This window comes from Rhinolophus sinicus, chromosome 6 (assembly GCF_057876585.1).
Source record: "Rhinolophus sinicus isolate RSI-liver-muscle chromosome 6, RSI-T2T, whole genome shotgun sequence".
NCBI classification, from domain to species: domain Eukaryota; kingdom Metazoa; phylum Chordata; class Mammalia; order Chiroptera; family Rhinolophidae; genus Rhinolophus; species Rhinolophus sinicus.
Window position 1 is genome coordinate 57,367,743 of NC_142506.1, and position 21,175 is coordinate 57,388,917.

At 36.5% G+C, this 21,175-nt stretch overlaps 1 protein-coding gene across 10 annotated transcripts in view; it reads right to left on the reverse strand.

Moving 5' to 3' along the window:
* DISP1 (dispatched RND transporter family member 1) overlaps positions 1–21,175 on the reverse strand; it is a 163,137-nt gene that overhangs the window by 79,283 nt on the left and 62,679 nt on the right. For 5 of the 10 annotated variants that reach the window (XM_074316964.2, XM_074316967.2, XM_074316966.2 and 2 more), the window contains one exon: positions 19,091–19,153. The exons of 4 other annotated variants lie outside the window; for them this stretch is intronic. In XM_074316964.2, coding sequence (XP_074173065.2) covers positions 19,091–19,136 — 46 coding nt within the window. In that variant the 5' untranslated portion in view covers positions 19,137–19,153. Of the gene's footprint in view, positions 1–19,076; positions 19,154–21,175 lie in introns of those variants that run through there. One more of the 10 variants, XM_074316968.2, reaches the window with a different exon arrangement.

Consider the following 21,175-nt stretch of genomic DNA (forward strand, 5'->3'; position numbering starts at 1 on the left):
ATGTGCTTTGGTAATTAGATTTTCAGGCTCTTTTTAAAAAAAAATAAATTTTATTGGGGAACAGTATGTTTCTCCAGGGCCCATCAGCTCCAAGTCGTTATCCTTCAATCTAGTTGTGGGGGGCGCAGCTCAGCTCTAAATCCAGTTGCCATTTTCAATTTTTAGTTGCAGGGGGTGCAGCCCACCACCCCATGTGGGAATTAAACCGACAACCTTATTGTTGAGAGCTCATGCTCTAACCAACTGAGCCATCCAGCCACCCCCTGCAGGCTCTTTTTTAATGGGGGGTATTGTTTTTTGTTGTTTTGATCTGGTTTTTCTTTCTTACCCCCTCCTGCAAATTGTTTTTGTGGAAGCCTGCACTTGCTCCCTCTCCTAGCATGATTTTGTACACCTATTAGCTCTGTGACAGTCCAGATAATAACATTTTAAAACATCAGCATTATGGTGATATTAAGATTATTACAGAGCCACCAGAAAACCTGACTCAGTGTCTGGTCACTAGACTATATTTTTATCCTACTTTCTCCCCTTGATTCACAGCTTCCAATAACACCATGGCTCCAACAAGTTGGCAGAGAGCTGGCAATGTTTTAGCTTCCAGTAACAGTGATGGAAATCAGGCTGGGGGAAGGGTTCCCCTCACTTTCACTCCTTCCTTCAAGCCAACAGCCCGGCTCCAGGCCCTTCTCCTGTGATACAGCTATGGAGCAGCTGAACAACTTCGTGCTCCTGCCCAGGAGCTTGGCCGGCTCACAGTTCCCATCCTACACTTACAACTTTCTATTCCTAATCACTTTATGGTCTTTAAAATGTTTGTCTTGATTTTCAAGCTTGCTATGCCGTTTTAGTTTTCTCTTTCACATTCTGGCATTGCCATGTGGAGGATGGTGTTGAAACAAGACCTATGGTGCCACGCGGACCAGAAAGTTCCTGCATCCCTCATCTGTATCTGTGTCCAGCATGCTGCCTGATACAGAAGAGGTTTGGATAAATAACCTTCACAAGTTAAGTGCAAGTAAATGTGCATATATGAAACATGTTAATGGAATCCTGAATCACAATTAACACATTCATAAACAATCAGAGTGGCATGTATTTTATTTGCTTGAATTAAAAATATCCATAATGTCATTGTCAGCCACATGAATGTGACAGTTTCCTGTATAATCCATAATGAGATCGAAACACTTATAATTTTAAGAAAACAAGTGAGCTAATAGGTATAAAACACTAAACACAGTGCCTGGCCTATCTCTTTCTGACTTCCTTTGTTCTCTACCGTCAATGTATTCTTGGTGACATAATTCTAAGTTTATCTTGAATCAGAAACTGAAGTTAACATGAATGAAAGCAAGCAAATCCATTTAGTCCACATCATTCTCAGAAGTAACACATCCCAAAAAGCTGCACTGTAGGCGGTGTACACTACAAGGAAGAATGGTGTATACCCAACCACCTCGTGAAGCCACCAGGATACATCTGCTAAGTGTAGTATATTAACATCACAAAGACAGAGTAACAATACCCAGGAAATCTCACACACAAAAGAGAGAGAGAGAGAGAGAGAGAGAGAGAGAGAGAGAGAGAGAGAGAGAGAGAGAGAGAGAAAATAGGTTAAAGAATTAAAATTCTTCAGAGGTCTTCAGCACTGATTAGGAGAGAAAATGGTCTTTGATTTTGGAAGAGGCTTCTATTAGGTAGGTACACAAGTAATTGCGGTTTTTGAAATTATTTTTAACCTTTTAAACTGTAATTACTTGTGCACCAACCTAATATTTATTTTACATTGAATATTCTTGGTATGGAGAAAGTAAAATCATTAGGTTATTGATTACAAAATAAATAATGCTTAAGAATATCCAAGTACCTTTGACTTAATTATCTGTCCGTAACACAACTACTTTGATTTATAATTTTATCTTCTAGGAAAATAAACACATCAAATGAAATTGTATCATTCTGGTTTGGCTAGAATAACACAAAGAATAACACTGTAACATAACACATTGAAACTGTAGTTTACAAATAGTAAGTCTCCAGTTACTTCTGGGTAAACTGGTAAGTGTCCTTCTAGCTGCAAAGCTGCAAGACAGGTTACTCCACCCAAGTACAAACATCTCTATTTCTTCTAAAACCTGTACATTCAATAATTTTTTTGGCACTGCTATACTAAATCATCAACTCTTTAAATCATTCATTTATAGTTGGAAATGACCTTACCCTCCAGGAATTACCTGATGATTCTGCCTATACCAGCATCATCCCCCTGGAAGACCCATTACGACACCGGTTGCTGGGTCTCTCCCTTCCCCATTCCGCACAGATTCTGTCTGATTCAGTCGTTCTGGGGTATAGCCCTAGTATTTGCATTTCCAACAAGCTACCAGAGGATGCAGCAGCTGCTAGCTTGAGGAAGCACACTTTGAGATCTAATGCTCTGGCTTCTTTCCCTTTTTACTATCCATCCTACAGAGTTAAACTAATCCTCCTCAGAGCAGAAATTCACGTCATAACCAAGGCCTCTCATAGGAAAGCTTTGACTACTTAGTTCAGCATGTAAGTCCCTCTGTTAATTAGAGTCCTCGTTTATCCTGACCTCCTCTCGTCCAACCTAGCACGCCTTTCCACAGTTCTTGCCACTTCAGTTCTCTCTCTGCTAAAAGGCTCTCCTTACCTGCCAGTACTAGTTTATCAATCCTTACTTACTCATTCATTAATTCAATAAATATTTGCGAAGTACCTATGCTTAGTCACCATGCTTAGTGCTATGGAAAAAACTGAGGTCAAAGCCTTCCCTAATTAACCTCAGATCAACTCCAAACACCCCGTGACTCTATACCCACTTCAGAAGTTAAATTCAACAAGCCAAAACTACTGAGCCCCAAAGCGCTTCAACCTGGCTTTTTCCAGGAGTAGAAATGGATGTACAGTGAATCTCTATATTCTCCTTCCTGGCTCTCTTACAACTTAGAATCCATTCTAGAAAGTTCTAAATAAAGTTAAGGGTATAATAAAGATGCTACCATGTATATGCTGACTAGACTTGTAGTCTCTTCCTCTCATGAGGCAGGTTTTTACAAAAGTAATTGCTGGTAATTACAAATTGAAGTTTAGTATTCTCTCCAGATAGAAGGAAACGAAAATATCCGAGGGCAAGAAATAAGCCTTCCATCTTGATGTTTCTGGAGTTTAACAGAGCACACAATAGGTGCTCAAAAGCTAGACAAAAGGTTGAAAACTTACTGCCTGTTAAATTTTTCAGATAAAACTTTTATAGATAACATTATAGTAATACATGTTTAATGGTAACATTTTATTCATTCTTTTGAATGAGCTATTTTTTTACTTCTGAAAGTCCTATGAGGACATTTTAAAATTTGCTTTCACTCATGCTGACTTAATTTTTGAATAATATTTATTCATATTCTAGTACAAATCTGAATGAAGTCATACAAATTATCCAAAACTAATAACCCCATGGAATAAATGGAATTATTAATGATAAAGGAAGCTTTCACACAGACCCAATTAAGTAATTTTATAATTTTATTAAAGTATGACAGAAGAGTCCATGTAAGTGCAATAAAATTTAATGGAAACTCAGTCTGGTACTAAGAGTAGGCATTATATGCAATGAAAGCATAAATTATAAATAAGAAACAATCTCACCAGAAGAACTCTCTATTTCCTCAGAAATTAGCCAACATATACTTATGATCAAATTTATGCATTTGGAGTTTGCAGATAGCTACGGCAATCCTATGTATTGCTTATACAGTCTGCATCTGAAAAATGAAGTTATTCTTTAATTAGCCATTTCTAAGCCAACGTTAATGGTTGTTTGAGAATGAGACTCATTACATGATTCCATAACCGTACTCTGTAATAACTAACATTAGCACACAGCTGTATAAACATATTTACCATGGCATAGTTTTCTACCACAGGTGTATAGTTTCCATTCTGAGCATTACTAATATGTATCTCAGACTAGCTTGATTTAGTATTAACACTGAGGGGAGAAATAGTTTTGAAATTATTTAACGACTTGTAAAATAAAATGTTAACCCAACAGAACACTTAATATGTCATAATCCATCTTCGTTTTGCATTTTTATGCTCCAACTTGTTCCTAAAAGGGTTTATGACAGCTTAATTCTTTTTTATTTTAAGATATATTAATATTAAAATATTTATCTAAAAAGCCAATAAAATTAGTCTCCAGATAAATTATCTGACTTGCATTTACCAGCAAGCATCATATGCAGCATGAGAATATTTTGTTTTTCTAGTAACACCATAAAATATAGTTTAAAAAGGTAAAATACTGCAATAATATAATCAAGTGACTAGAAATCACTTTATTAGGCAAAATACAAGTCCCTAAATAAGCTAAAGATAAACTATCCTTTCCAAATTTAATGTAAAGTATATTAAGAGAAAATGTTTCAGAAATGAACTTTTAGCCTCTTTTGAACATCAAGAACGGTAATGTGTTAAATGACACTGAAAAAGTCTATAAATATGTTGGTATATAAGCAGCATCATTCGTACAGTTCAGAACAAATGGCTTAGTAATGACTTGTCATGATGTAATAGATCTTAGGCTGATGATGACTGAAGAGCAGAGGTTTAGGAAGCTCACACAAACATATTTCCATCTACCAAATAATTCAGACTTCCATCTTGGAGATTACTTTTTAGTTTTGGAAAAATAACATAGATTAAAAACCTCACATTGAGAGGCAATCAAATGATTTTCAAGTGATTGCCGCAGATATCTAAGCCTTTACATAAAGGACATGAGACTTTTTTCAGCTATTGTCCAACACCTACTAGCTTCATCCTTCCTGACTAGGGAAAGGAACAAGCAGACGACTTTTCGTTTCTATAAAAGGGATCTGAATTGTAGGAGTACACAGCACATGCTGGGTTTTATTTGATCTGAACATAAACACTGAAGCAGAGAGGATACTAATGTATTTAAGCACAAATTCGATGTTTATTCACTTTCCTATAGCTTTCTGAGCGACGGCCCAAACTCAAGTCCTCTAATGATAGGCGAGCTCTCCTCCAGCCCCTGAGCAAACACCTCAGGGCCTGGGAATCTTTAGTATCTGATAAGTCAAGGATTTAGAGTGATAATGTTCAGTATATTTGGAAGGTCATGTCAAATATCTCTGGTACCTTCTAATTTTACCTTGCAATTTCAGAGATTAAAGTCACATGACACCTAAAATTTCTAAACAGTAATCACAAAGGCAGCTTAAACAACGTGAGCTATATAAAAACAGTTTGTAGAGCTTCTGGTTTTCTCACTCATCCTAAAGGGGAAAACACAACAACTTAAACAATTTATCTTAAAACATGTGTCCCAAATTCTTCCCATTACTATGTGAGTAGATACATGAAATACATAACTTCACATTTTAATATTTACTTTATACAATGAATGCTTGTGTAGATATATGGAAGTATTTACTCATTTCTTTGCTCAAATTGTTTCTTGCATCTGGGTTCAATTTTCCTCTAGTTGAAGCATATGCTTTTGTAGCTCTTTCTGCAACAATCTATGAATAGTGTACATCCTTAGTCTCTGTAGGTCCCAAAATGTCTTCTTTTCACTCTTACTCTTAAATTATTTCCCTCTGTACTTTGAAGATATGATTCCCCAGCCTTCTGGCATCTGTTAAGACGTCTGCTGTCAGTCTTAATTTTCATTCTTGGTAGGAAACCCATCTTTTGTCTCTAGTTGCTGTTAATACCTTTTCTTTTAGATGCCTATTCCATGCCTTTTCCTGGCTCTTCAAACCTCTGACAAATCCTTCTCTATCCTCAGCTTAGGCTAATGACCTGGGTTTCCATTTCACAAAGAATACACAAGCTATCGGAAGAGAGCGCACACAACTGCTCACCACCACAGCTACGCCCCACCAGCATCTGCATGCAGATGAGTTTTCTGCCATCTTGCCTGTTTCTAGAAACAATTTGTTCTCACTTCTAAGGCTAAGTCCTACCCTTGTGTATTAGATGCCATTCACTCTCATCTACTACAGAACACTGTCTAGTCTCATCTTCTCATAAAATTCTCCCCCTCTACTGGATCACTCCTAGCAGTTTACAAATATGCTCTTATTTAAAAAATAACAACAAAACAAATACAAATCTCTCTTGGTCCTACACCTCCTTTGAACGACTGCCTAGATTTCCAGACAAAGCACCTGAGTTTAGCTCCCACGCATCACTCCATTTATATAATATTAGCTGAGATTATAGCTTATCTATAGTGAGATCATAGTTAATTTAATTGGGATCATAAGTAATCAATTGAGATCACAGTTCACTATTTTCATATTGATCTAGTTTTAATTTTTCAGGTGACTTATTAGCCTGCATTAAAAGTATGTTCCAGAAGGAACCACGATTTCAGTATATGAGTGGATACATAAACTATGGTACATGCAGACAATGGAAAATTCTTCAGAGCTAAAAAGAAATGAGCTATCAGGCCATGAGGAGACATGGAGGAACCTTAAAAGCATATGACTAAGTGAAAGAAGCTAATCTCAAAAGGCTACATACTGTACAGTTTCAACTATACGACATGTTGGAAACGGCGAACTATGAAGACAGTAAAAAGTTCAGTGGTTGCCAGGGACCCAGGGGTGAGGGAAGAGGAATAGATGAGCACACAGGTGTTTTTAGGGCAGTGAATATACTCTGTGTGCTATTACAACGATAAACAAATGTCATTATACGGTCGCCCAAATCCACAGAATGTACACCACCAAGAGAGAACCCTGAGGTGAACTATGGACTTGGGGTGGTGATGCCAAGTCAATGTAGGGTCGATTGTAATAAATGTCCCACTCCGGTGGGGGTGTTGACAGTCGGGAAGGCTGTGTGTGCGGGGGCGGGGGGTATATGAGAAATCTCCACACCTTCTCAATTTTTTTGAAGTACGTTCTGGATTATTTTGGTTGTTGCTGTTTTGATTTAAAGCATCACTACGGCCAAGCTTCAGCCTTTCAGACTAAACAGTTATATACCATCCAGTTTACAAATTTGTTGAGGGACATTAATTTTCCACATTCTGATGAAGTTATCACTCAGTAGGATCTCCAACAGAAGAAAGAAAATGGAAGCACTGAAAACCAACAAATTAAGGTTGCAGTGAAGTCAAAACTACTCACCAACTATATTTTCTCATCTACTGATATAGACAATCCAAATTAACTGCATCACATGAGTTTATATTTATAACCTAAATAATGCTGCACATATATTACCTCATTTAATGCTCATTTACATGAAGAGGCAAGTACTATGATTTTTGTCATTTTATCAACAAGAAAACAAAGGCTTACAAAAGTTATCCCAAGTTACACAATGAGAAAGCAGCTAAAATGACATTTAAACCTATGCAGTCTGAATCCAAAGCCCAAACTCTTAACCACTGTACCAATTTCAATTCTAAGGGTTAATATTTATAAGGAAATGTACACTATCCAACACGGAAACCTGTTAAGATTTTAAGAACTAAACTACCTGAATACAACTTGCTTTAATTAATCTTACTAATTTGCCTGATTATACAGTATGTATTATACCTTTTTTAAACTTTATAGTAAAATTATTTGAACTCTTGAAGCCAGAAACCTTTTGGGGGGTATTTAAAACATTTCATTATTTTTGGTAGAACTGGATTAAATTAACAGATAGCTCTATATAGGACTACTTAAGATTAAATTTCCTCTCGCTCTAGTCAATTATCTCATTCCTTTACACCAGACAATGTAAAATAAGACCCTCACCCTTTGCAGTGAGGACACAATTACAATAAAGATTTTATTCTGACTACCTGATCAACATAAAAGTTGGGATTCAATACCCATAAATACTCTGAATCACTCATTTCCTTACTCTTAACCAGTTCACCACCTTGGAAATCACAGATTAAATTCAACTAAGAGGACATGTTCTATTTTTCTTAGGCAGATATTGAAAGCAAATAACTTTTAAAACTGTTTTAAACATCCTCTTAGCATTAGAATCTGAGAGTCTGTTTTCTTGATTCCCACCCTCCCACCCCCATCCCAGCTCCTTAAAATCAACAGGTTGAAAATTGCAGGAGACAGCACATTGACATGGAAAGATTGTATTAAACATAATTTCTGTGAACTTTGGTGTTCTCAGGGCCTTGTAGGAATCGACTGAAGAAAGTAAACTAGTATACTCATAGAAAGTGTTATTTCAAACAGAAGCTACTTAAAAAGGTATTTGCAATTTATTTTCTAAAAGGATATTTAAATCCTTTCTCCCGAAACAGTAAAGATTAAATATCACAAAAGTTAAACTAACTCAAGTTAGTTGGGCGCTTAGATAAACCAGATCAGGACCCAGTACACTAACTAGATCATTTAATTTAAACTAGTCAAAAAGCTGCGCTCACATATACAGATGTAAGGGAATGAAAGTCATGTAATATAACCAAACCCTGAATGCAACCTCAAACACTATCTATTAAAAATGGAAACAATACCTTCTCTGCTAACCACAGTGAGCTGTTATGTAGGTCATATGAGATGTTGCATTTGAAAATGTTTTAAACCACAAGGCATTTCTTTAATTGAAAAAAATTATTATTGTTATTATGAAACTAAAAATTCAGCAGGAAGGATTTCAAGAGTTATAAATTACGAATTTTCCATTTGTTTTTCAACAGAATCACTTTTTAAAGAACACTGTATGCCACATAAAAACAAAGTTGATACTTTAATAATTGTGTTTCTTTTCCCAACAGCCTGCTGTATGACTTCAGTGTTTAAAGAAAATAATTCTCCTGACCACCTCTGAAAAAAACATTCTGATATTGGCTTAAAATTTTATAATACATCAGCTAGCGCAGACTTTTTCCATTCAAAACAATGTTTATATCCCCGTAGTTAAAATTTCTTCCATATACTCTAAGCTATAACCCCTGAGAAAGTGACCAGAACTTTACAAATAAAAGGATTTAATCAGAAAGCTTATGTTTTTTCTCAAAGAACATAGCTAGTGAAATTCAGATGGCAGCAATTCATCTGCAAGAGATCAAGACACAAAGCAGAAGGAAAAAAAATGACAGGAAAAATGTACTACTAACTGTGAAGATTTAAGACTTAGATGGAAGAAGACACATTCTTAGGATTCAGATTAGATACAGAATTTTTTTTTTTGAAAGTAAATCCAAAATGAACAAACTCATGTTTTTAAGGCATGTGTAAGTTAACAAAGACACCAAGTACTGTAGCCGCTGAAAATATAGAAAAGTAAATGTAACAAAACTGTTACGTATTTTAATAATATAAAACACTCAAATGAAAGTGAAAGCTATAGATGTTGAGAAATGTTTCCCTGAGGGAATGGAGCCTACCTCATTATTTCTGGATTTAACCAGAACTATTAAGTGCAAAATTAAATTATTCACGACAGGTTCATTGAACCGCCTCCTACAAAGTTCAACAAAGCATCCTAGAAATATAGAACAACTCCCCACAAGTTTAACTGACAAATGTGCTTTAAAAAAATATATGAAACTAGAAGCTAACAGTATTTTAATTATATTTTTAAAAATCACATCATGCTCTTATTTTTAAACAACTTTATGGAAGTATAACTTATAAAATGTACAGATTTTAAGCATACAGTTCAACGAGTTTTGACAAATGGATAGATACATCCATGTAACCACTCTCCCAAACTACATAATATTTCCATCACCATAGAAGGTTTTCTTGGATCCCTTTGCAGCCAGTTTCCCCACTGTACTCTACATCAGGTAACCAGGGATCTAATGTCTATATTCACAGATTACTTTTGTGTGTTCTAGAACTTTGTAAATGGAACCATATGGTATGTACTCTTTTGTTTTATGTCTCTTTTATTCAACATGTCTGTGAGATTCATCCATACTGTTGCACATATCAGTCTTTTGTTCATTTTTATTGAGGAGGAGTGTGGATTCCCTGGAATGATTACACCACAATTTGTTTATCCATTCCCCTAAACAGACATTTAGGTTGTTTCCAGGTTTTTTATATTATAAAGCTGCTATGAACATTCATGAACAAGTCATTTTGTGGGCACATGTTTCCATTTCTTTGGGGGAAGTATGTAGGTATGGAATTGCTGGGAATAAGGTATATTTATGTTTACTATGAAACTGCCTGTTTTGTAAGTAGTTACGCCATTTTATACTCTCATCAGAAACGTTCCCCTTCTTCTGCTTTCTCTCCAACACTTGTTATACTCAGTCTTTTAAATTTTAGCCATTCTGGTGGTTGTAAGTGGTATCTCATTGTGGTTTTTAAATAATTGAAGTGTCTTTCCAAGTCTGCCCATTTAAAAAAATTGTTTGTCTTATTATTATAAGTTCTTTAAATATTCTAGATACAAGCCCTTTGTCAGACATTGTGTTACAAATATTTTGTCTTACTTTGTGCCTTGCTTTTTCATTTTTTTAAAATGGTATTTTTTTAAGAGAAATGTATAATTATCTTGATGTCCAATTTATCAAAATGTTTTATCTTATGACTAGTGCTTTCTTTGTCCTAAGAAATTGGTATGATCTGAATGTGTCCTCCCAAAAATGTTAAGATTACGGTAGATTCTAATGTCCAAGATAATATTAGGAGGTGGGGCATTTAGGAGGTGAAAGGTCATGTGGGTGGAGCCCTCATCAATGGGATTAGCGCTCTTATAAAAGAGGCTCCAGAGCCCTAGTTTCCTCTTCCGCGTGAGGACACATGAGAAGTCTATGACCTGGAAGCGGGTTCTCACCTGGTCTTGCTCGCATCCTGATCCTCGACTTGCAGCCTCCAGAACTGTAATAAAATCTGTTGTTTGTAAGCCACCCAGTCAGTGGTATTTTGTGACAGCAGCTGAACAGACCAAGAAATCTTTGCCTAGCCTAAGGTCACGAAGATCTTCGGTTTTCTTCTGAAAATTTTGGTTTTAGGTTTTACAATATTTAGGTCCATGCTCTATTTTTAGATAATTTTTGTATTTGCTGTCAAGGTTATTTCCTCCTCTCTTCTAAGTGATCCAGTTAACCCAGCATCTTATATTGAAAAACTCTAACCTTTCTCCATTTAATGGCCTGGGCATCTTTACTGAAAAGGCAATTGACCAGATATGTGTGGGCCTGCTTCTAGATTCTTTACTTTGTTCCATTTATCTATTTGCCTATAAATCATGTTCTTTTAAAGGGTAAATTGTACATTGTTCCCTCTGTCTTGGTGTAAGGCGTCAGAACAAGGGCACCTGCTGATGCTGGTATAGACCCAGCATCCCTTCACAAAGGAATGGTAATTCACAGGTTGAGAAAAATGGCAAAAGTTTGTATTCAGTATTCTTTAAAAATGATCAGTTATTTTTAAACAATAAATATAGGCCAAGTTAACACTGAAATGTGTTGAACTAGATTCCTAAGTTGACCGTTCTTTAGTTAACTACTTGGAATGAGTACAGAGGAAAACCAAAAAAGCACCAAGGGGGACAGGCCTATAAAAGTGGTGAATAAGTCTTCCAGAATTTCCTGATATGCTCCAACTGGCTTTCTGGATGGTGTCTCCTTAGGCTTGTCCCTGGTCATTTGTTCCAAACCATAACCACCCAGCCCTGGCATCCTAGGTCAGCCGTTTGCACATCACAATCAAGAGTTATGAGTTCACTCCTTTACAGAAAAAATGGAGACCATCCTTTAAATATTGAAATTCTTCTATTATCTTTAGGCATCCTTGTTCCTTCCCAGGAAGGAAGGAAGAAGAAAGAAACGTATCCCTACTTAGGTGCTTATTTTTCTACCTGTGTCCTTAATCTTTGGGTCAAACCAGTGTCTTAGGTGGTGCTTCTGAATCTCAGGAATTTCTCTGGAATCCTCAGGAATTCTCAGTATCATAAGTTATTCTGTATTTTTCATTGTTTAAGATTTTAAATAATGAGTGACAATAATTATATATACAGTGAATAATTGCTTCATGATAAGGTTATACTAAAAGTGTCAGAGGTTTTTCTATAACACAAGATATTTATGAATAAAGACATGGCTTATTATTATTAACAACCAATAAAATATATTGTGACAAGATATTTCAATAACATGTAAAAATGATCTGTACCTGATATAGACATCTAATAACAGAAACCATTACGTGAAGTGAACATTAACCTAGTGTCCAACAGAAATCATTCTAAAATCAAAAAATAATACCACAAATATTTGAGATATAAGTCACCATTTTTAAATGAAATTTTAAAACACACAAAACAGTGAGAGTCTTTTATCTTTGATTCATGACAAATACTCTAGTATAGAAAAACTTCTTTTATTTTTGCATAGATGGTATGATCTCCAAGTTGGGCATTTGGGTACACTTTGCTTCATTTAAGCTCATTTCCTTTTTTAACAATAAAGTTATTTGTCTCCATGCTCTGACTTTGGTTTTCTTATTCAAGTCAATATTGCTTTGCTAATTGAGATTGTATAGATCAGTTTCTGATTTCACTATTCCATAGCCACATTCACGTCTTCTCTTTGCATTTGTACTATTTAAAGAATTTACAAATAATTATAGCCTATGGCAGATATCAAACACTGGAAACCACCGGTGAGCATTATTAGGTATTTCAGTAATGCAACATTTGGAACTCTTAGCACGGTTAGCAGCATTACACAGAATCCATGTCCAAGTTGCCAATTTAAGAATTTATTTTGCCGTCAAAACTTGTTATTTCTGGGAAAACCACTCACTGGAATCATACAAAGTATACTATGTAAAGAAACTTACTAATACTTATTTTCTTTGCAAGAATGACTCTCCTTTAGCAATAGACAGGGCGAGAGACTACACCCCAACCCATGGCAACAGCCACCAGCAAGACTGATTGTGAACCTTTGTCTCCTACAGGCTCCTGTCCAGGTTTCCAGAAATGTCTATCTTAAGCTGCAAAGCCCTGTGTCAGTTTCCTGCTCTTGCTCTGGACTTGATATCAATGGATTCCTTTGAATCAGCCATCTCTGCCTTGATTACTAAATCTTAATTCTCACAGAAGAAATCATACTACTTTCACAGAAGAATTCTAATACTTTCCCTGTTTTCCTGATCTCTCCATCATTTGGGACCTGAAAAAAGGAAGCAAATCCCGCATGAAAACACTTCTGTTGGATATCTTCTTCTCCCCAACCCACTCCTACTCCCACTCCATTGATTTTCTGCCATCAAAAGAACTCAAAAAAGGCAGAGCTCTCAGCTATGACTGATCTCAAAATGATTTAAACTCATGGAATGAACACAATTTTCATTACTTTCTTTGTTAAGCTTTCTGCTCTGAAACAGCAAATGGGAAAAGGTGTAAAAAAAGTTTCTTTCAAGATTGTCAAAAATGAAAATTGTCTCTCTTTGAATGTCATGATACATATTGCTGAAGCAAGGTTAAGAAATTTTTAAAAATTATTTTTACCCATTATCCCATGTCTTTAACGTAATAGGTATTTTATTTTTTATATATTTCTTGTAGCCTTTGCCCCAAACAAGATGTATTTCATGCAGTTGTAATAATATGTGGGTAGGACTACGAGAAAAATAGTCACATGGGGAAAAATGATAAACCAATGAAAAACTTACATTTGAAAGAAAAATAGTATCACAACAGAGATAGCATCCCAACTGCTACTGTTTGCACTCTGTCACCTTTAACGAGAACATCTCTTGAAGAGTGCCTTTTATACAGGAGTCTTTAGGAATTGGGGAAAGCACTTATTGGGGGAAAACAGATTTACCTATCATTAATCAGTTCAACAGACAAGGCAAACAATGTAACCAGCTTTCAAGGGATTTAACAGCAATTTATTTACTAGTTTACTTAGATTTTGAGGGTTTTTTCTTCTCTCATTCTTAACTTAAAAATTCTTGCCCTCGGAAAGGATCCCAACATCCTTTCCCAAAATACACCATAATCAGAAATACAAAATCTACATTACTTAAAGTGTAAAATATATTTTTAAATAAGTTAAAATTGAGAAAAAAGTATTTATTTTAAATGTTTCAAGGTTAAAAACAAGTAAAAAATGAAATAAACTAAGAAATACCTTAAAAGTCATTCAAATTGGAAAAAACCCAAAAACCCACACAAACAACTGAATATAAAGTTACTCCAGATAACGTTGTCACGAAAATAACATGAAAAGAAACCTTAAAATTTTCATTAATTCTGATAAAAATTAACACTCTTGATGTTTAGGAAGATTTAGATACTCTCTCCCTCTTTGTGAGAGAAAATAAGAATTATTCGAATACTTTCTGCTTTGTCTGTTATCTTCAATGTGCAGCAGAGTGTATTCTGTTATCTGATAAAAACACTGAAAACTCAAATGTTAAAATTCACTGTCCCATTATGTTGAATGTTCTAATTTCATACATTTTTATACTGCTCTACCTTCAGCATTCTCTTGCTCTAGGAAAAAAAAGTTGACTAAAAGTAGAACTTTTAACTCTTTCCATTCAATAAAAATACCACAGGAAATTTTACTTCTAAAATCTTTGCTTCTTAAGATTGGCTTGTCCAACACATACTATAGCTTGAATTTTTTCCTTTTTCAGTTTGCTCAATGTATATGTGTATATATGTCTGTAGGGATTTGCTCCCTCTCATTCGTGCCCATGTAGTAGGCAGCCCATATTTCCCCTGTGATGCCTATTATGATTGGCTAGTAGATCTAGAATTCAAACTCACTAGGAGGCCTTTCCCTCCATTGCAGCACAGCTATCACTTCGAAATGAATGGAGGGAACGGAACTCAAACAGGGCCATGTTGTAACTAGGGTAACTCTATAAAGCTCAACTATCTCCTAGAAACGGTCTTAAATGAAGCAAGGGGTATGAAATGCCAACTTGCTCCTAACATTCGAGCAAATCCACCCAAAATGGTGAGCTCCCTAAAGTGTCACAGTCATTATTTCAGGGATCTGTAGCCGAGGACCCAGGAGAGTCCCAATCTGAACCCATGATGGGTGACTCTGATTGGTGACTTAAATAGTCCAGTGGTAATGGGTCAGCAGTGTCACCTCTCTGCTATTATGATCTCCAACCCCAGTTCAACCTGCCAACTTAGGCCAAAAGCTCTTTTTCCATTTGTAAAGATATCATTATTCTGAACACAAAAATATTTAAAAACAAAAAACCAACCAAACAAACAAAAAAACCCAATGTGATATTTATAAATAGTAAAGCAAAAGAAACCATAGACAAAATGAAAAGGGATCCTATTGGATGGGGGAAAATATTTGCAAATCATGTATCTGATAAGAGGCTAATGTCCAAAATACATAAAGAACGCACACAACTCAACAGCAAAAAACCCAAATAATCTGATTGAAAAATGGCTGAGCATCTGATTTTTCCAAAGACACACAGATGGCCAAAAGGTACCAGAAAAGATGTTCTGCATCATTAATCATCAGGGAAATGCAAATCAAAACTGCAGTGAGGTATCGCAATTGTTGGACTGGCTATTACTAAAAAGACTAGAAATTACAAGTATTGGTAAGGATGTGGATAAAAGGGAACGCTTGTGGACGGTCGGTGGGATTGTAAATTGGTGCAGCCACTATGGAAAACTGTACGGAGGTGTCTCAAACAATTAAAAGTAGATCACCATATAAACCAGCAATTCCACTTCTGGGTGTTTATCCAAAGAAAATGAAAACATTGACCAAAAACGATATGCACCCCCATGTTCACTGCAGCATTAGTTACAATAGCTAAGACATGGGAACAACGTAAATGTCCATTGATGGATGAATGGATAGAGAAGTCGTGAGGGGTGTGTGTGTGTGTGTGTGTGTGTGTGTGTGTGTATTGTTCAGCCATAAAAAAAGAATGAAATCTTGCCATTTGTGACAACATGGATGGACTGCAAGTGTATTACGCTAAGTAAAATAAGTCAGACAGAGAAAGACAAATACCATATGACCTCTTCTGTAGGTGGAATCTAAAAAATAAATAAACCAAGTTCATAGGTACAGGGAACAGACTGGTGGTTGCCAGAGGCAGGAAGTGGGTAATGGGGAAAATTTTGTTTGTTTTGTTTTTTTAATTTAAATAAGTTGAATAAATAAATAAATAAGACAAGATTAACTTTAAAAAACAATATGATATTTATAAATAATTACCAAGTTCAGAAAACTATTATGCCTGAAACTAACAAATATTTTGAACTATGAATTTAAGAGTATTGGGAGTAGAAAATACCTTGACAAGTTTCTTTTCATTTCAACCGCCTGAGAAACGTCCAGATGCTCTGGCTATGATCAGAAGAACAGCCAATCCGAAGGCTGACAAGCCGCCAGGAAAACAAGGGCTTGGAGTTCAGGTATTCAAACAAATATTTCAAAAATGTGCCTGTGTTTAAGCAACATTTTAAGGTGTAAGAGGGTAACACGCAGCAGCGTTCAGTTTCCAGTTTCCCATTAACCTGACACCAGGGAAGAAACTTGATAACATGGAATCTCTGATACTGACCCTTCAGCTTCTTTGACCATGTCTTCCCTCTCCAAATCCTTTATAGCTGGCTTTTAAAAATATCCCAACCACACACTTTGTGTTTATGGATAGTTGTACATTTGGCAATAAACTGGCCCTTCCCAGAAATGTCTGCTGTTTAACGTGCCAGTGCCCAGAGAATTCTGTGAGATGCATTCCATTGAACTGTAAATTCCCAGAAAGAATCATTTCGAACAAGTAATCCTCTGCCTTTAGGTAAACCAGATCAACTCCCACTGATCTCTCTGGAAACTCTTTCCGTAAACATGATGTTCAGATCACTTGTAGCTATTTTCAACTCCCTTTTGGCAAAGGATTTTTCTTTCTAGGCTTTCTAGGTCAAATGATTGGCCTTATGTTAGCAAAGTTTGCCTTGGGTCAATTTGCTTCAAAGGAGACGCAACATAAGATGGTCTCTGAAAGCAGTTCTGACATCAAAGGACACTCCAACTTCCTATACCTTTGGAATTGACAGGGTTAGTCTGTGCAAGCAACAACTTCAAAGCGCTGGCCCCCAGCCAGCCACAGTGGGGCTCAGTGGCCTGCCATACTAAGTTAATCCTCCTTGCGGAAGAAATGCAGGTATTATTTACTGGAGAGAGAGAGCTAAATGCTGTCTTCATACAGTCAGTGGACCTTTGTCTGAAAAGCAGTTTGGGTGCTTTGTTGACATTTTCAGAGTCATTTTAAAGCATGTAGTAGGTGCTTAATAAACATTTTTGCATGCACGAATATCCGAATCTGATAGCGCACAAAACAAGTGCAAACCGTCAGCTGCCCCTGTCATCAGGAATGTCACCTAATAAACCTCAGGACATTGCTCTGCTTCCTGCCTCTGGTGTCCTCTTGGCACTCAGGGTTCAGATGTCCCTCAGCCCACCTCTCTCTGCTCTCTCTGTCATGGCATCAGAAAAATGTACAGGAGAAACATGAAAGGAATTTGAGCATCAGCTCCCTTATCTGCGTTGGAGAGGTATCCCTGAAAGGCTTTCTCCTCACCCTCTTCTGTCGCTATAGTTATTAATGTCTGCCCTCAATTTGTTTTTTCAAAAGACAGTTATCTTATGCCATATGGCAGTAGAATCGAAACTTTTTTCTTCTACCCCTCATGAGCAAAGTCATCTTGAGCACATACCCCCAATTTGGAATATAAATTAGAGAAATATACTTTTATATCAATTAGGTAAATTTAAACACACACAAATTAGAAATGTTATAAGGACAGATGAAGTAAATAACATATTATTCTATTTTATTTATTAATGGTTCAAAAATTGTTTCACTAAAACATTATTTTATTAATTTATACATTCATATAATGAGAATAGTGTTATTACGCATGCTTTAAAAAAAATCTTGATTTAACCCTTTGTGATAAAATGGTCTGCAAGTCTGGTTCTAACTTTTTTTTTAATGTACTTTTTAAAAATGTATGTACTTAGTTTTAGTGGCCGTCACACTGGGGAAAAACACTCTCATAAATACTATGTACATTCAAATGAAAGAAGCACATCTGTAGCTGCATGTCCAAATCATGCCATTTGTTTTTCAGTTTCACCCATCAGTTTTTAGAGGTTTGTCTTCATGTACTAGGTGTTAATTAAAAATGTTAAAATGCTGTAAGTGGTGACTTCAGTTGCTAATACCTCAAGGTACAATGTGCACATAGGGTGAAATCAATCCAGACACGTATCTAGTAAGTTGAAGAACTAGGGTTCAAAGCCAGGACGTACAATTTCAAAGTCATTGCTATAAACCCTTGTTACTTAAAGTGTGATCTACAACCAGCTGCGTTTGCTGAGAGCTTGTTAGAAATGCCGGTTCTCAGGCCCCACTGCAGATCTGCTGCCTCTGAATCTGCTTTCTAACGAGCTCCCCAGATGATTTGTATGCACATTAAAACCGAGAGGCACTATTCTAAAACGTTTCCATATATAATAAAACCACTTTAATGTCTAGTATCTAAGCACACTGAACGCCTGTCTACAGGCAGGCACTAGAGAATTCAACTTCAAATGGTCTGATATTTAGACAGCCTGAAATGACTTACATTTGAGTCAGAGACACATAACTACCTATTTCTCCAGATTTTGTTTTTACCATGATAGCTCACCAGAGAAATACATACATAGTCTGCATTAGTTAGGCTTTCTAGGGAAAAGCTTCCATAAAATCATGATTTATATGAATATCTTAGCCTCTTATTATTGCACAGCAATGTAAGAAGCGGTCACTGTATTTTCTGCAAAACCACTAAGCGCCCCATAAAGCATGAACTACTCAAAGGCATGAACCATGTCTTAAGTTATTTTGTATCATTAGGAAATAACATAGTGCCTCAGTACATAGTAGCAACACAATTAATATTTGCTGAATGGATACGCGGAAGAATGCATACGACTATCGTCTGGGCTCCTACTGTGATACACATCGCATCTATTGTTTCATATTCTCACAACAATCCTTAGAAGCAGAGGGAAGGTAACTTACCCAACATTACATACCTGACAGGAGACTGGATTTAAATTCAAGTCTGACTTCAAAGCCCATGAGCTAGACCAGTGGTTCTGAAAACAGGTGAATATCAGAATCAAATAACTTTTAACAAATAGATTCCCACTTCTCTAAGTACCCCTTGTGTACTGATTGCTCTGGCTCTTAGAGCCATGTTGTTTCACGTACTCATAAAATACTCACAAAATAAACAAACCCCCAAACTGAATACATATAGTGACAAATAATCTGACTATATTATAAATGAGTAACACAACCATGCTGAAGGGGGTGGAGAGGAACAAACCCTAATAAACTCCAGCTAACAAACACTATTTTGACTGAATACTGGAAGACCAAAGAAAACAAGAACAGTACACAAATATTATATTCGAGTTAGCAAATTAATTTCTCATGGGGGTACAGCCTAGCAATTCTGAAACTCCTTTCTGTCACCGTTTCTCAACCTTGGCACTACTGGCATTTGGGGCCCTATAATTCTTTGTTATGGGGGACTGTCCTGGGCACTATAGGATATTTAGGACATCCCTGGCCTCTATTCACTAGATGCCATTAGCAGCCCACCACCCTGAGCTGTGACAACCTAAGACATCTCCAGACATTGCCAAATGTCCCCTGGGGGTCAAAATTGCCTGCAGTTAGAACCACTACTTTCTGTGTATATGAGGCTTGAATAAATAAGTAAATATACTGTAGATAATGAGAGCCATGGTGGAAAAAAGAAGTGACACATAAGAAAAGGGGGAACATTAGAAAGAACCCGGTCCTGTTGGATTTGAGTCAGAGGGAAGAACTCAAGGTATTTACTATACAGGAAAAGGTCGGACAATTAAGTTCGCGAACTTCCCACCCAGCGCTTACACAGTGGGAAGTTCGCGAACTGAATTGTCCGATCTCGTATATCAATAGATAGTGAAACAAACCTATACATGTGTTACAAATGTGTTAGTATACACATGTGCAGTTCCGAGCTCTGTCCACTGGAAGGGCTTAGAAACAATGACACCTAAGCAGCCAGGAGCACGTCTAGCACCCAGACCTTGATTTCCAAATACCAGTCTCCCATAAATGAACCAAGGGCTGCTTGGAACTGCAGGGCTATTGCAGGAAAAATATAAGATGAGCCTGAAAGATCGTGTGAGGTTTCAAAGTACAGAAATGCTAAAAAAAAGAAGTGGGAAGGAGACAAAAGACAATTGAAAGGCGCTCACAACACACAACAGCCACGGGGGGAACAATTAGAGCAATGAAACAAACGAGTAATGGTACTGGATTAAAGCCAGTAGCATACAACGAACATTCATGAGGCCATATTGATGTAAACAACGGGGGGAGAAGGGACAGTTTTTCCTTACGGTAGCTTTCCAATTATTGAACCTAGAACGAAAGATGGAAATGAGAAACTGGGCAAAGACCACAGCAATAACTGGTGCAGGCCAGAGCCGCTATGATTGGATAAGAAACAGGATATCTGCATAGTTATCACAGCATGGATGGCTCTTGACTGCAACAGTTATCACTATGGTATTTGCCTAGTGGTGATTTTTGATGAGAAAAGGGATATGTTCAAAGTATCTCCCCACAAGATACTTACTAAACACAAAGGGAAAAACAGTCCCTTTAGAGAGTGAAAAACTGAGCAGACAGCTTAACCAAGCGGTCATCATTACCATCACAGTAATAAGACATATTGGAATCAGATACACTCCCTGCCCCTCCCCCCATATGATGCACCAACTATTCTGTTTCCCCGAAAATAAGACCTAGCCAGACAATCAGCTCTAATGCGTCTTTTGGAGCAAAAATTATATAAGACCGGGTCTTATACTATATTATATTATATTATATATTATATAAATTGCTGAAAGGGTTGGTGTTCCATACCTGCCAGTGTTGTTAAGGAGCTCTGAGCTGGTGTTTTGCTGATGACAAGCATGTTTTTTTATATATTATATTAATGTTAATACTATATATTATACTATATTATATAAGACCCGGTCTTATAGTAAAATAAGAACTATCACAGATTAAAAGAAACTAGGAAGACACGACAATTTAGTGCAATGTGGGATCCT